The 12,755-nt window shown below is 34.6% G+C and overlaps 1 protein-coding gene across 11 annotated transcripts in view; it reads right to left on the bottom strand.

Annotated features, from left to right (window-relative positions):
* Positions 1–12,755, bottom strand: part of OSBPL8 (oxysterol binding protein like 8) — a 170,806-nt gene that overhangs the window by 17,088 nt on the left and 140,963 nt on the right. For all 11 annotated transcript variants that reach the window (XM_028503692.2, XM_028503691.2, XM_028503694.2 and 8 more), the window contains 6 exons: positions 9,352–9,450; positions 6,773–6,870; positions 4,991–5,080; positions 3,579–3,715; positions 1,707–1,892; positions 186–273 (listed from right to left, as the gene is read on the bottom strand). In XM_028503692.2, the coding sequence (XP_028359493.1) occupies positions 186–273; positions 1,707–1,892; positions 3,579–3,715; positions 4,991–5,080; positions 6,773–6,870; positions 9,352–9,450 (698 nt within the window). The remainder of the gene's footprint in view (positions 1–185; positions 274–1,706; positions 1,893–3,578; positions 3,716–4,990; positions 5,081–6,772; positions 6,871–9,351; positions 9,451–12,755) is intronic.

Raw genomic sequence — 12,755 nt, 5'->3', positions numbered from 1 at the left:
TTCTGCTTGCTTTTTTGGGGGAGAGAGGGGGAGGGGAGTAAGAGCTTGGAACTGCCTGCTCTGCCATTTGCTGATCCCAAATCTTAAATTTTGAAACTAAATTTTAAGTGCTGGTGGCCAAAGATCCTGGTAAGGATGTAAAACATTATATTTCTAGCAGATTTAGATACTTTTTTGTTACATACCATTGGAGTGCGATGTTTCACTTTGGTCTGGATAACACCATCTTTTTCGAACTGTACCATATCATTAAGGGGGTCCCATGGTCGAGTACTACGGAAGTTAAAAAAACACCATTTGTTTAATGACTAAACAAAACACTCAAAAACTTTTTCAAGGGTTCAATTAGATTTTCTTTAGTAATTATAAACAGAGCTGTAAGATTAAGATTAGTCATATATAATATTCTGATCCTCAGCTTATTTTATAGGCTAACTACTATCATGAAGTCAAATTTACAATAAATGGGACTGTTACAGGGTGCAGCCAAGAGGGGGGACCCCAAATAGGCATTTGAAATGGGGTCCAGAACTCAAGGTGTCCAGGAGATTTTAAGGTGTCTTCACCCCTTCCCCCACAGGTATGAGTTGGGGGAAGGGGCACACAGAGCAAGAACATGCAGGGCAGCTTTGCAGCTAATCCATGGCATGGTCATTTAGCATACATATAGCCTTTGGCTGGTCACTTAGATACGCTAAATAGCTATGGCCATGCTCAAGGCCAGGGTGATGGAAAGGGACCTTCCCCCCAAGAAGGGACCTGGGAGGCAGGTCCCTGAGTTACAGCGCCTGCGTGGGAGCTGGGAGAAGACTGGCTCCATGACATGGGGTCACACCTGCCCAGACCCACGATGGCGACCAGAAAAGCTGGAGAAGACAGCAGATTGAGGGCAAGTGTGCCCGAGTGTAGGAGGAGTCGGAAATGGGGCTGCAGAAGAAGATTGGCGCGGAGGATTTAAACCCAGACACGGCAGCCATTGGAGGAGAACCACGTGGACTTGACGGAGTAGAGACTCCTGCAGTCCTGAGAGAGGGAGAACCACACGGCAGCCCTGGAGGAGAGAACCATGCAGTTTTGGCAGAGTGGGGACTCTCCCTTCCCGTGGCCCTGAAAGAGAGGACCACGTGCCTGTGCCAGAGTGGGGACCCCCACAGCTTTAGAAGGGGGAACCACCACCTGGTTTTAGCAGAGATCCTGGCGACTCAGCCAAGGGTGCCAGGAACCCAGGGAGGTCTCCCAGTTGAGAGGGATTACTAACTGAGAAGAACCAGAGGACTGCCTGAGCCATGGACTTCTATTTCCTTTCCTGAGATATGGTACTCTGGACTGGGCAAAGGGGGAAGGAAAGAGGGACTGTGTGTTTGTGGGTGTTTTTAGGGACTTTAGGATTTTTTGATAAAGACATTAGGTCACTACTTTAAGTTAGTATAGCATTAAATAAACATTTTCTTTCCTTTTCATGAATCTCTGGCATTGAGAGACATCTTTCCCCTGGCGGCGGACATGACGGACCTGGGGGCTTTTTTTTTTTTCAATAATAGTATATCATCCCAGGCCCCCCTTGTTTGTTCTGTAACAGGACATCAAGTTTAAATCTCACACTAATTTTTATATATATATATACATACATGGCCTATAAAAAACTAACAATAAACATTCCAGAAATAAAGGCAACAAACTAACAAACTATGCTGATAATTACTTACTCTGCAAACTTGTAATGCCATTCTCCCGTGAGTGGATCAAGTTCAAATAACTTGCAAGCCCACTCTTCATTTTTTGTTTTCCGATCTCTGGCAGATTGTCTTTGAGCTTCCTCTAAAATACACTTCTCTTGAGTAGCTTCTGTTTGGTCTTTCGCATTTATGGCTCGAGTTACTCGTTGCCAGAGTCTAATACATGTACAGAAATAGTATAAAAAAGAAACAGAAAGTCAAATCTACATTAAATAGGTTTAATTCTCCTTGAGAGAAAATGATACAGAAGTGGGTTTTTGTCGCTGACAAAGCTTACACTGAAATGCTCACAAATGAGTGCAGATATAGAAATGTGGTCCTTGAGTATAGTGACAGAGTGGAGACTAATTCTTGTCTTGGCAACAGAAATTTATTACATGGGTTTTTAAACACATGGCAATGAGGAGAGCTGGCCCAAGGTGACAGGAATGTAATAAAGGCTCCAGAATCTAAATTCTTAATAAACTCCCCAGATAATTCTTATACATACTATTTAAGATCCACTGGCATCAATGATCCAATATCGTAATGCCATGTTTCTCAATCTTGAATGTAGGAATTATCAGGGAACTGTTAAAATCAGAATCTCTGGGAGTAGGCCCAATTGTTTTTTTAAAAATGTCTCTCAGGTGATTTTAGTGTGCAGCCAGTGTTAAGGCTGCTGATTTGACAACAACAACAAAAACAGCAACAACAACAACAACAAAAAACAAAAAAAACCCCCACAAAAAACCCTGAAGTAAAAATCCTTTCTCCTACTAAGGTTTAGTTTTATATCAGATAAACAAAAGTGTAACATGTATACTCCACTAATCTGGGAAGATAGCATGTTGGGACTGAAAGAACAAAAAAGGCTTTGCAATTAGACAGACTTGAGTTGAATCCTAGATCTGCCACTTCTTGGCTAGTGGACTTAAGTTACTTATTCTGTCTAAGACTTGTTTTCTTTATCTTTACAATATGTTAAATTAGGTTCACATCTCAAAAGTTATTGTATGTCTTGGCAAAGCTTTACTCTGAGTGAAGAGCATTATGTGGTTACAGCTGAAACAGAATTTCAGAACTGGTCCATACATATTCTTTCATCTTTGACAACTTAATTTTGAGTGTAATTACACAAACATTTGAATCCAACTAGAGAGAATGACAATGCATATGGCAGCCTGTAGAAAGGACTTGACTGTATAATGTATATAAAGTACCTAGCATAGTGTCTTATACACAGATGCTCCCTTCTCCTAACACAAAGAAATATAGTAAGAATAAAACTGGACAATGTGTATGCAAATATATTTGGTTCAAAAGTATTACAGATGTAGCAAAGATTTTATGACTTTAAGAGCAGAAACATGGCCTTAATTATTATCCAACTAATACAAGTCCTCTTGAAGCCTGCATGTCCACTGGCATTATTCATGTACTTTAGAATAATGAAACAAAAGTAGACTTTTGTGCCACGTCTTTCAACTAGAGTTCTATATGACTTACCCAGATTAGAAAACAGCTACTAAATAAAACCCAAGAATCATTAATTAGTCCCATAATTGTATTCAGATAAACTAGAAATTCTTTTTATTTTATTTTACTAGCCCAGATAAGAATACTAGTGCAGATAAGAATAAAAAGGAAAAAGTTTTGACTTTGAACTGCAAAAATGTAGCATGATTTGTATTAAATTTCTTTGATATTCATATAAACTAAAACAGAACCCTGTCATATCTCACAAAAACTATTTTGCTGAATTAAAATATGACTGAAGGCAGAGAAAAGTGACCACACTTTTGAGGTTTTAAAAAAATACTCAGAGTCATCATAAAATTAGCTGAAAAACGGTATACTTACTTCTCTGATTCAAATTCTCCCTGCTCTTCAAATTTTACAGTATGCCTTATTAATCTCCGTTGCTTAATGTCTGGTGTTGGATTCCAGAAAATCTCTGAATTATCAGTCTTTTTGTCATTAATAAAAACTTCACTATCCTGTATTTAAAAAATTAAACATTAATGTAGTAAATTATCTTTATTTACAAGGGTGTTATATAGTTACTACTATAATACTACTACTACTTCCTGATACTTAATCCCACAGCTAAACACATTTTAAAAAACAAATATAACTAGTACTTTTCTAAAAGCCCCAAATCTTTTGTCTCTTTTAGAAAAATACTAGGATTAAATATGTCATACTAGAATTTTAAAATTTGACTGAATATACAGGAAGTTTGTGAGATTTGCAAGTTTTACTTAATATGCAAATTTCAAACATCTATGCAAAGCCTCCCAACCATCTCTGAATTGCCAAAGTGGATCACAGTGTTTGCTGCAACTACAAGGAGATGCAGGTAACTATTTACACATTCAATATATATAGAAAAACATGAAAGAGCCTTGTTCAGGATTAAAAACTTGAGCACAATGTCAAAATGTCATTTAAGAAAATTTTTATCTTTTTGCCATATGATATTCAGATAGAAGTTAATTTTAAAAATTACAGAAGGTATGTGACCTTTAGTTAAGTTTCTAGATCCAGTTTTTCTTATATTTCTTATAATTTTCTGATTATAATGCATAAAATGCTATATTCAGTGTCCACAGTGAGAATGCTTTTAGGCATTAACATGATGTGATCCTTTTTATTTAAGCTTCTCTTAACAAAATTCCACAGTTGTGAATTTAGGTCAACAGAGAAATAACTAAAAGCCATTGCTCTCACATACCACTATAGCCTTCCCATGTTCCTGATAAAGAAATATGATGCTAATTGGAAACACCCCTCCCTTCTAGGTGCCAGGCAGTATAATGCTGTAATAACAGCACAGCCCTAGAGCCAGAGTGCCTCACTCCATTGCTTAATTTCAGCAAATTTTTGAAACTGTGTCCTCTGTAAAATGGGGACAATAACAGTACCCACCACATACAGTCATTATATTAAATATTAAATGAGTTAATATAAGGAACATTTTTAAACAATACAGTATATATAGTAAGTGATACATAAGTGTTAGCTGGTTTTGCTGATTTAAAGTTTTGGAAATGTAACACATTACCTACAACTAGGTACTGTTAACAGAGCAACACAAAAATGTTTGTTAAGCTGAAGCTTAGGGTAAATAAAATGTGACTTCACCACTTGATGAAGTTTATAAACTCACCCCATTGATGATTTCACCAATGGGGTGAGTTTATAAAATGTGACTGTTAATTTTTTCCATAGAATAAAATCCTTTTGTTAAGATAAAACATAAAAATACTTACCCAATGGCCTTCCAAAGTAGCTAAGACTTCTTTTCCCAGTTTAAGTTTCCCTGATATTTGGTTAACACAGTCACTACTACCTAGAAATGGCTTTTAAAAGAGAAAATGCTAAATAAACATTTTGCTTTTAACTTATATTTAGATACAGTGTAGGAGAAAAAAACAGAAAAAGTAACTGCATAGTAACAGTGCTTTTGAAGGAAGAAATGGTGAAATACTAACTCAAATTTTAGCTATAAATGTTCAATAAAAAGAAATTTGAGTTTGTTGTTATGGAAAAAATAGGTTAAAAAAAAGACTATGTGAAGTTCAAATAAACATATTGAAAATGATCACACTGGTGGAACTGACTGGAGTCCTGTGCTTTCATGTGACTCAGGAGTGCATTCTATCAATGTTGCAATGTATGAAGCAAGAATAACTCAGTAAACCTAAAGGATTTAACTAATCTATGAAAAGAGAGAACACCTCCTCCTTCAAAATAAAACAGTAAAATAATACTCAAGCTAAAATCCCTCCAAAAAATAAAATTAGAAGAATAACACTTTGAGTTACTATGCTGTATTACTGATATTTTTCCTCAGTCACAAAATTTTGGTGCTCCAATCTAATCCTTAAATGTGTCATAAGACCTCTTTAGTATGATTTTCAAGTATTATTATCACCATACAAATATTTGCTAAAATGAAAAAATCAAACAAATGACACTGCATCTAATAATAATACTTAAAAGAGGTCCTTATTAGAGAAAAGTTCCTGATCAGCTGGATATCAACATGGGAGCTAATAATAAATATTAAATAGTTCATAGAAATATTTTTATCTGAACATAATGTACTATCTTATACCAACCACTGAACTGTGAAAGGTCTTAAATTTCCCTTTCACTCTAAGGCAGACAGGATTTTCCAAAGTTTGTCTCATGCATATCTACCCTCCCTGCTCCAGCCCACATGCTCTTCCTCAATGATATCTTGCCATCCTCCACTGAGAAATGGAGTCTACATTCCTTCCCCTTGAATTTGGGTAGGTTTATAACTGGTTAACTAATATAGGATGGTGAAAGTGATATGTGTTGACTTCTGAGGCAAGGTCATGGATGGTAATGCAGCTTCCACTTTGCTCAAAGGACACTTGCACTTGGAACCCTAAGCTGGTAAGTAGTTAGTCTGATGCCTTGAAGTTGCCATGCTGTGAGAAAGCCAGGCTACATGGAAAGGCCATGTATACAGGTGTTCAGATTAGCAGTCCTAGTCTGTTAGTCACCTCAACCAGGCACCAGACATGTCACTAAATGATGAGACTTCAGATGATTCCAGGCCTCAAATGAAGAGTCACTGGTAGCCTGCAAGTCTTCCTCACTGAGGCCCCAGGCATTATGTAGCAGAGATTAGCCATTACCAATATGTCCTGTCCAAATTCCCAGCCCACAGAACCCCTAGGGATCAGAAAATGGTTGTTTTCAAACTGAGTTTCAAACAGTAAACTGTTAGGCAGAAATAGTAACTAACACAACTCTGTCTCAGTGTACACTGCTATAGCTCAACCACTGAAAAATTTCTATCCATTTACTTCTTAGATCTCATGCCACCCATTTTATTAATTAAAATTTAAGAATGAAAAATGGCTATTTATTGATTTGGATCCCCCAAGTCTACCCTTTCATGAATTCTGTGTCCTTATATTTAGTCTTTAATTAAAAACTAAACTGTGTTCTAAGTTCAATATTTATAGCACAGCTCCTCTTTAATTAGGTGATACCTTCTATCATTCTCTACTAACCTTTAGTTTAAATTCAAGTATTGCACTATATCCAGTTTTTTGACATGTAATATTGACTGTTCCACCAAGCTCCAGTGTCATTGTGCCATAAAGAATTCCTAAAGAAAAAAAAAAACAATTTTGATAAAAGGCTGAAGAGAGACACTGGCTAATAACAAGCAGAACTTTAAAATCTAATTTCCTTCTAGGAGAAACTAATAATGCAAGGATCTTTTACCCCTCTCAATAACAATCTATAATATACATATAAAGTTAGTCCTGTAGAATTTAAATAGATAATAATTAAGCTACATTATTTGTAGATTCTGTATCTGCAAATTTACATACTCAAATACAGGATCTGGAACAAAAAACACCCCCTTTTTATTACAAAATCTTTTATTACAAAATCATAAGCATGTAATTCTATAACATAACAATATCACACTCAAGTACACCACATGACATTTTAGGTGAAATGTTCTAATTAAAACTATAAATATCACACCCATATTATTACCCTACCAACCAGACTCAAGCAGGCCTTACTTCTGCTGGACCCTGTACATTAGTAATCCCCAAACCACCACCCACAGCATTTTTGAAGTCATTCATGGGCATGGGCAGACTGGCGAAATTTTGAGTTGTCCAATGTGCATACTCTCAGCTTAGGTTGAATAAGGTGATATTCTACCTTGTTGTTTCATCTCTCAGATGGTAATAGGTATACTTTTTGCAGTACAATTAGTGCCATTTTTCACATTTTTGTTGGTGATTTTACTGTTTAAAATGGCCCCCAAATGTAGTGCTGAAGTGCTGTCTAGTGTTCCTAAGCATGGAAGGCTGTGACGTAATGTACCTCATAGAGAAACTATGTGTTAAAGCTCAGTTCTGACATGAGTTATAGTGCTGTTGACTGTTAGTTCAATAGTATGTTAATGAATCAATAGTATATATTAAGGCATCTTTAAACAGAAACAAGGCTATGGGTTGACTGGTTGATAAAAATGTGACAAGAAGCTCACCAGAAGTGTTTCTCCTAGGATCAATGGTTCAGTATTCATTAATTCAGGGTTTGTGGTGACTTTATAGAAGACAACTACTGCAAATAGCAAGAACCAACTGTATAAGACAAACAGATAAATCCCCCTAGATAGGTTCTGTGGCTAAAAGCTGGGGAAATTCTGAGTTGGACAAAGTTAAAAATTATGTGTGTGTATCTGTTCCTGGGACAAGCTGTTAAGACACTCGTAATATGCAGATGCACAATGTTCATTTCCAAGAGGAGAACAAACTATGCAATGCTTCTCATACTTACTCAGCTACAGAACTCTTATTTTGTAAGACTATTTGTGACACTAGTGACTTGGGGAACACATCTTAGAAAATACACAGGGTAAAAAATAATCATTATTTCCTATGCTCATTCACAAATGGTTATAATCACTTTTTTTTTCCATGGAATAAGGACAATACTATGAAAAAATTTTCCCCTGTTGCTAGTTGGGTATGGTATTGGGTATAATTTTATTTATTTCCAATGACACAAAATTTGAAAATATATTTATCAATTCAATTCATAATTTCAGATATTTCACTTCATGTCTATCTCAAGAAACACATGAAGCTCTAAGGATTATCTAGCCTTAGCCCACAAGTTGGCCATTCTTGTACTTAGTACTAGGTTGATTCATGGTACAGTAGATGGGAGTTGATAAGCCTAGAATTTAGTCTCAGCATTCTTATTAATATCTGGTTTGGCCTTGGATAAGATTCTTAACCCTACCAGTTTTCTCATCTGTGAAATGCGGTCATATTAAATAAATTCTATGTTTTCACAAATCTGTTCCTAAAATAGAGGATAATTAGCAAAAACAGTTATTTTTAAGAAATGGGTTGGGAAGGAGGATACAGACAATGACCAACCTGAGTGGATGCCCTATAACACAATAGTGCAGATTGCAGAATCTTGACTCTACCACATCCTAGGTGTGCAATATCATGCCAAGTAACCTCTTTGTGCCTCATTTTCATTGTCCATAAAATAGGAATAATATAACCTACTTTATAAGGGTTGCTAGAATGACTGAATTTATAAACATAAAGTGCATGGACTAGTTGGGTGTCTGGATTGTTGAAAATTTATTTTAATACCCATATCTGTATCCTAAATAATGGGAGAGGGGAGAATCATAATACACTAAAGAAATTTCTAAATAAGGATGAGAAAAAATTTTAAGGTGATAAACTGAAAAGCAATAAATTAAAATTTTAAAAAGTGGTAGTACAAGAAGATGAAAATCACTTTCAAGGATTCTGAAATAATGGGTAGTTTCATCAAATTTTTAAAACCTGAATTTAAGGCAAATGAAATTCCATTACTGTAATTAGTATGTGTCACAAAAAGTCCAGTGTAGATTAATTAATTAACCACAGAAATACTCAGATGACAGCAATAGTATTAAGTATCGGTAAAACAAGGATGCTTTAAAACAAAAGACTGACTTCTTCAATCTCAAAACATAACAAATTATAGCTGTATACATTTATTTAAAAAGAAGGTTTTAGGAATATCTCACTCAAGTATGGAAACTATTTACCTTTACAATGAGCATATGGCATTGTCATTACATAATCTTCACCTCTATTCAAGAAAGTCAATCGTGCTTCTCCATCTAATATTGCAGATAATGAGTTCCCTGAAATAAATGTTTGTTAAATTTCAAAAAATTAATTCAACTAATTCAAAACAAATGAAATATATTTAGGATACCTACAAAATATCTACATGGTATGTCTTAAAAATAAAAATGTCTCAATCTCAATGTGCCCAAACATACATTTGTTATCTTATATCCAGAACATGTTTGATTCATATTTCCATTCTTATAAAATAAGTACTTTTAAAAGCATAGTTTTGTGCCCTGGCCGGGTGGCTCAACTGATTGGAGCATCATCCTGTACACCAAAAGACTAATGGCCTGATTCCTGGTCATGGCACAAGCTTGTGGGCTTGATTCCTGGTTGGGGGATGTACAGGAGACAACAGGGAGATGTTTTTCTCTCACATCGATGTCTGCCTGCCTGTCTGTCTCTCTCCCTAAAATCAATAAACATGTCCTCAGGTGAGGATTTAAAAAAAAGTATACTTATATGCTCATTTATGTTAGTCACATGAGGCTCTTAAGAAAAATCCTAAACAGTTAGGACATGCAATAAAACACTATTTCACTGTATAGCTTAATTTGCCCATTTTTGAATGAAAACATTTTTTCTTCTGTAAGTCACATTATTTAAGTCCCAAGCTTTTAAGTACTTTTGACATAATAATGTTATAGGTACTTAGAAAAATAAAAATACGCATAACCTGTGAGAGTAATGACAAAATTTCAGGGTGTTTTCTTTTAGCCTTTTCTCCCATATGTATTCCTCCCCCATCACCAATTTTATTGCAGTGTAACAAATTATATATAATAAGTGAGCCATTTTAAGTGTTCATTTTGATGGCCTTGACAACTGTATACAGTCATATAACTACCACAACCACAATCAAGACACAGAATTTTCCATAACCCCCAAAGATTTCTGCTTGCTCCTTGAGAGGCAATGCTTTCCTCTATCCCCAAGAAAACACTAGTCTGGTTTCTATCACTATAGTTTTACCTATTCTCGAGTTTTGTATGGATGGCACCACAAAATACGTACTTTATTGTGTTTGACTTCTTTCAATTAGCAAAATGGTTTTTAGATTCATCCATGCTTTTGTGTCAACAGTTTAGGCTATTTTAACAATATTAAAAATTTTAGTTTATCTCTACAGTTATGTAAGCCTTCTTTAATTTTCTTCAGCAATGTTTTGTGGTTATCAGTGTATAGGTCTCACATCTTTCATTAACTATTTTAATAAAAGTTGTTTTTTAAATTTCTTTCTGCAAGTGTTCATTTTGTACAATTGATTTTTGTATTCTAACCTTGTATTCTGCAACCTTACTAAATTTACTTAATAGTTTTAGTAGTTTTTGATATATTTTTAAGAATTTTCTATACAGAGCAGGTATATGGCTTAACTTTTTCCTTTCTAATTTGTATGCCTCTTTAAAAATTTTATTTATTTATTTATTTATTCATTTATTTATCTATAATTAGAGAGAGGAGGAGGGGTAAGGGAGAGGGAGAAAAACATTGATGGGAGGAAGAAACATTAATTGGTAACCTCACATATGTGCCCCAAGCAGGGGATGAACCAGCAACCCAGGCATGTGTCCCAACTGGGAACCCAACCAGCAACCTTTCACTTTGCTGGACAACACCCAACTAAGTGGGCCACACCGGTCAGGGCTAACCTGTATGCTTTTGAACTTGCCTACCACACTGGCTAAAACTTCTAATACAACTTTATACAGAAGTAGTGAGTGTGAACATCCTTACCTTTCTCCTGATCTTAGGTAAAAACTATTCAGTTACCACCTTAGGAGTATGAAGTTGGCTATATATTTTTCATAAGTACCTTTAATTTAGTCCTAATTTGTTGTAATTTTATTGTGAATGGGCACTGAATTTTGTAAAATGCTTTTCCTACATTTCTTAAAATGACACAGTTTTCCTTTACTCTATTAATATGAATTACATTGATCTTCAAATGACATGCCTACCTTGTATTCCTGAGATAAACCCCACTTGATTATGATATTCTTTTAATATATTGATGATACTCATACGTATTCTTTTTATATATCCTTTTATGTGTTCAAATATTATCCTTTATAATATTGATTTGTTACTAATTTGTTAGGGATTTTTACAAGTATATTAAAGAGATACTGATTTATAGTTTTCTTCCAATGTCTGGTTTTGGGAAATTGAACAATGCCAGCCTTATAAAATAAGTTGTGAAGTGTACTTTCCTTTCCTATTTTCTGTAAAAGGTTGGATAAAATTTATATTTTCTTCCTTAAATAGATGAACTCAAGGTATCTGGCCCTGAGGATGTCTTTGAAGGAAGATTTTATGTTACTAATTCAATTTCGTACACATTTTTATATTCTTTCTTGAGTCAGTTTTGGAATTTTGTGTTTTTCAAGGGATTTGCCTGTATCATTCTAACCTGTCAAATTTCCTGGCATAAAATTCCATAGTATTTCCTTATCATCACTTCTGACTCTAAAGGAACAACAGCGATTCTGCTCATTTACTTCTGATGTGTATTCTTTTTTTAACAATCTAAAACCAACTCTCAGATTCCTAGGATTTTCTGTATCGTCTTTCCACTTTCTACACTGACGTACACCCTTCATTATTTTCTTTCTTCTGCTTACTTTAAGTTCAGTTAGCTTTTTCTAATTTTGTAAGGTAAAGCTCAGATCACTGATTTAGATCTTTGCCCTTTTCTAACTTAAAAATTATAAATTTCCCTCTAAACATACTGCTTTTGCTATATCACATGAATTTTAATGTTATATTTTCATTACCATATCATTTAAAATACTTAATTATTTCTCTTGTGATTTCTTCTTTGGCCCATGAATTATTTAGAAATGTGTTATTTAATTTCTAAATATTTTGAATTTATCTTGAAATCTCATCATTTATATCTAATTCTATTTCACTGAAGTTGCAGAATATACTCTATATAATTTTAAGTCTTTTGAAATTTATTGAGTTGTTTTGTGGTCAAACACATGGTCTAGACCAGTAAAAAACACTATACATGTATCTGAAATAATGTGTATGCTATAATTGTTGACTGTAATGTTTTAGAAATATCAATTATGGTAAGGTGGTTGATAGTGTTCTTTTTGGTTATAAGCTATTTAGGCTATAGTCAGAGTAAGGGTGTGGATGAAAGGAAGGTGCAATGGGAAGGAAATAACAAATATATGTAACCTTCAGAAGAAAGCAATCACCCTTTGAAACAAACAATATAAAATGAGGCAAAAACAAAATAAAACAAACTCAAATAAAATTAACATTAAGGGAAATAAAAGACATCTTGAAGAAAAATAAA

Source organism: Phyllostomus discolor, chromosome 2 (genome assembly GCF_004126475.2).
Source record: "Phyllostomus discolor isolate MPI-MPIP mPhyDis1 chromosome 2, mPhyDis1.pri.v3, whole genome shotgun sequence".
NCBI classification, from domain to species: Eukaryota; Metazoa; Chordata; class Mammalia; order Chiroptera; family Phyllostomidae; genus Phyllostomus; species Phyllostomus discolor.
Note: the sequence above shows the minus strand (reverse complement) of the source record. Positions and strands in the feature narration are given on the sequence as shown.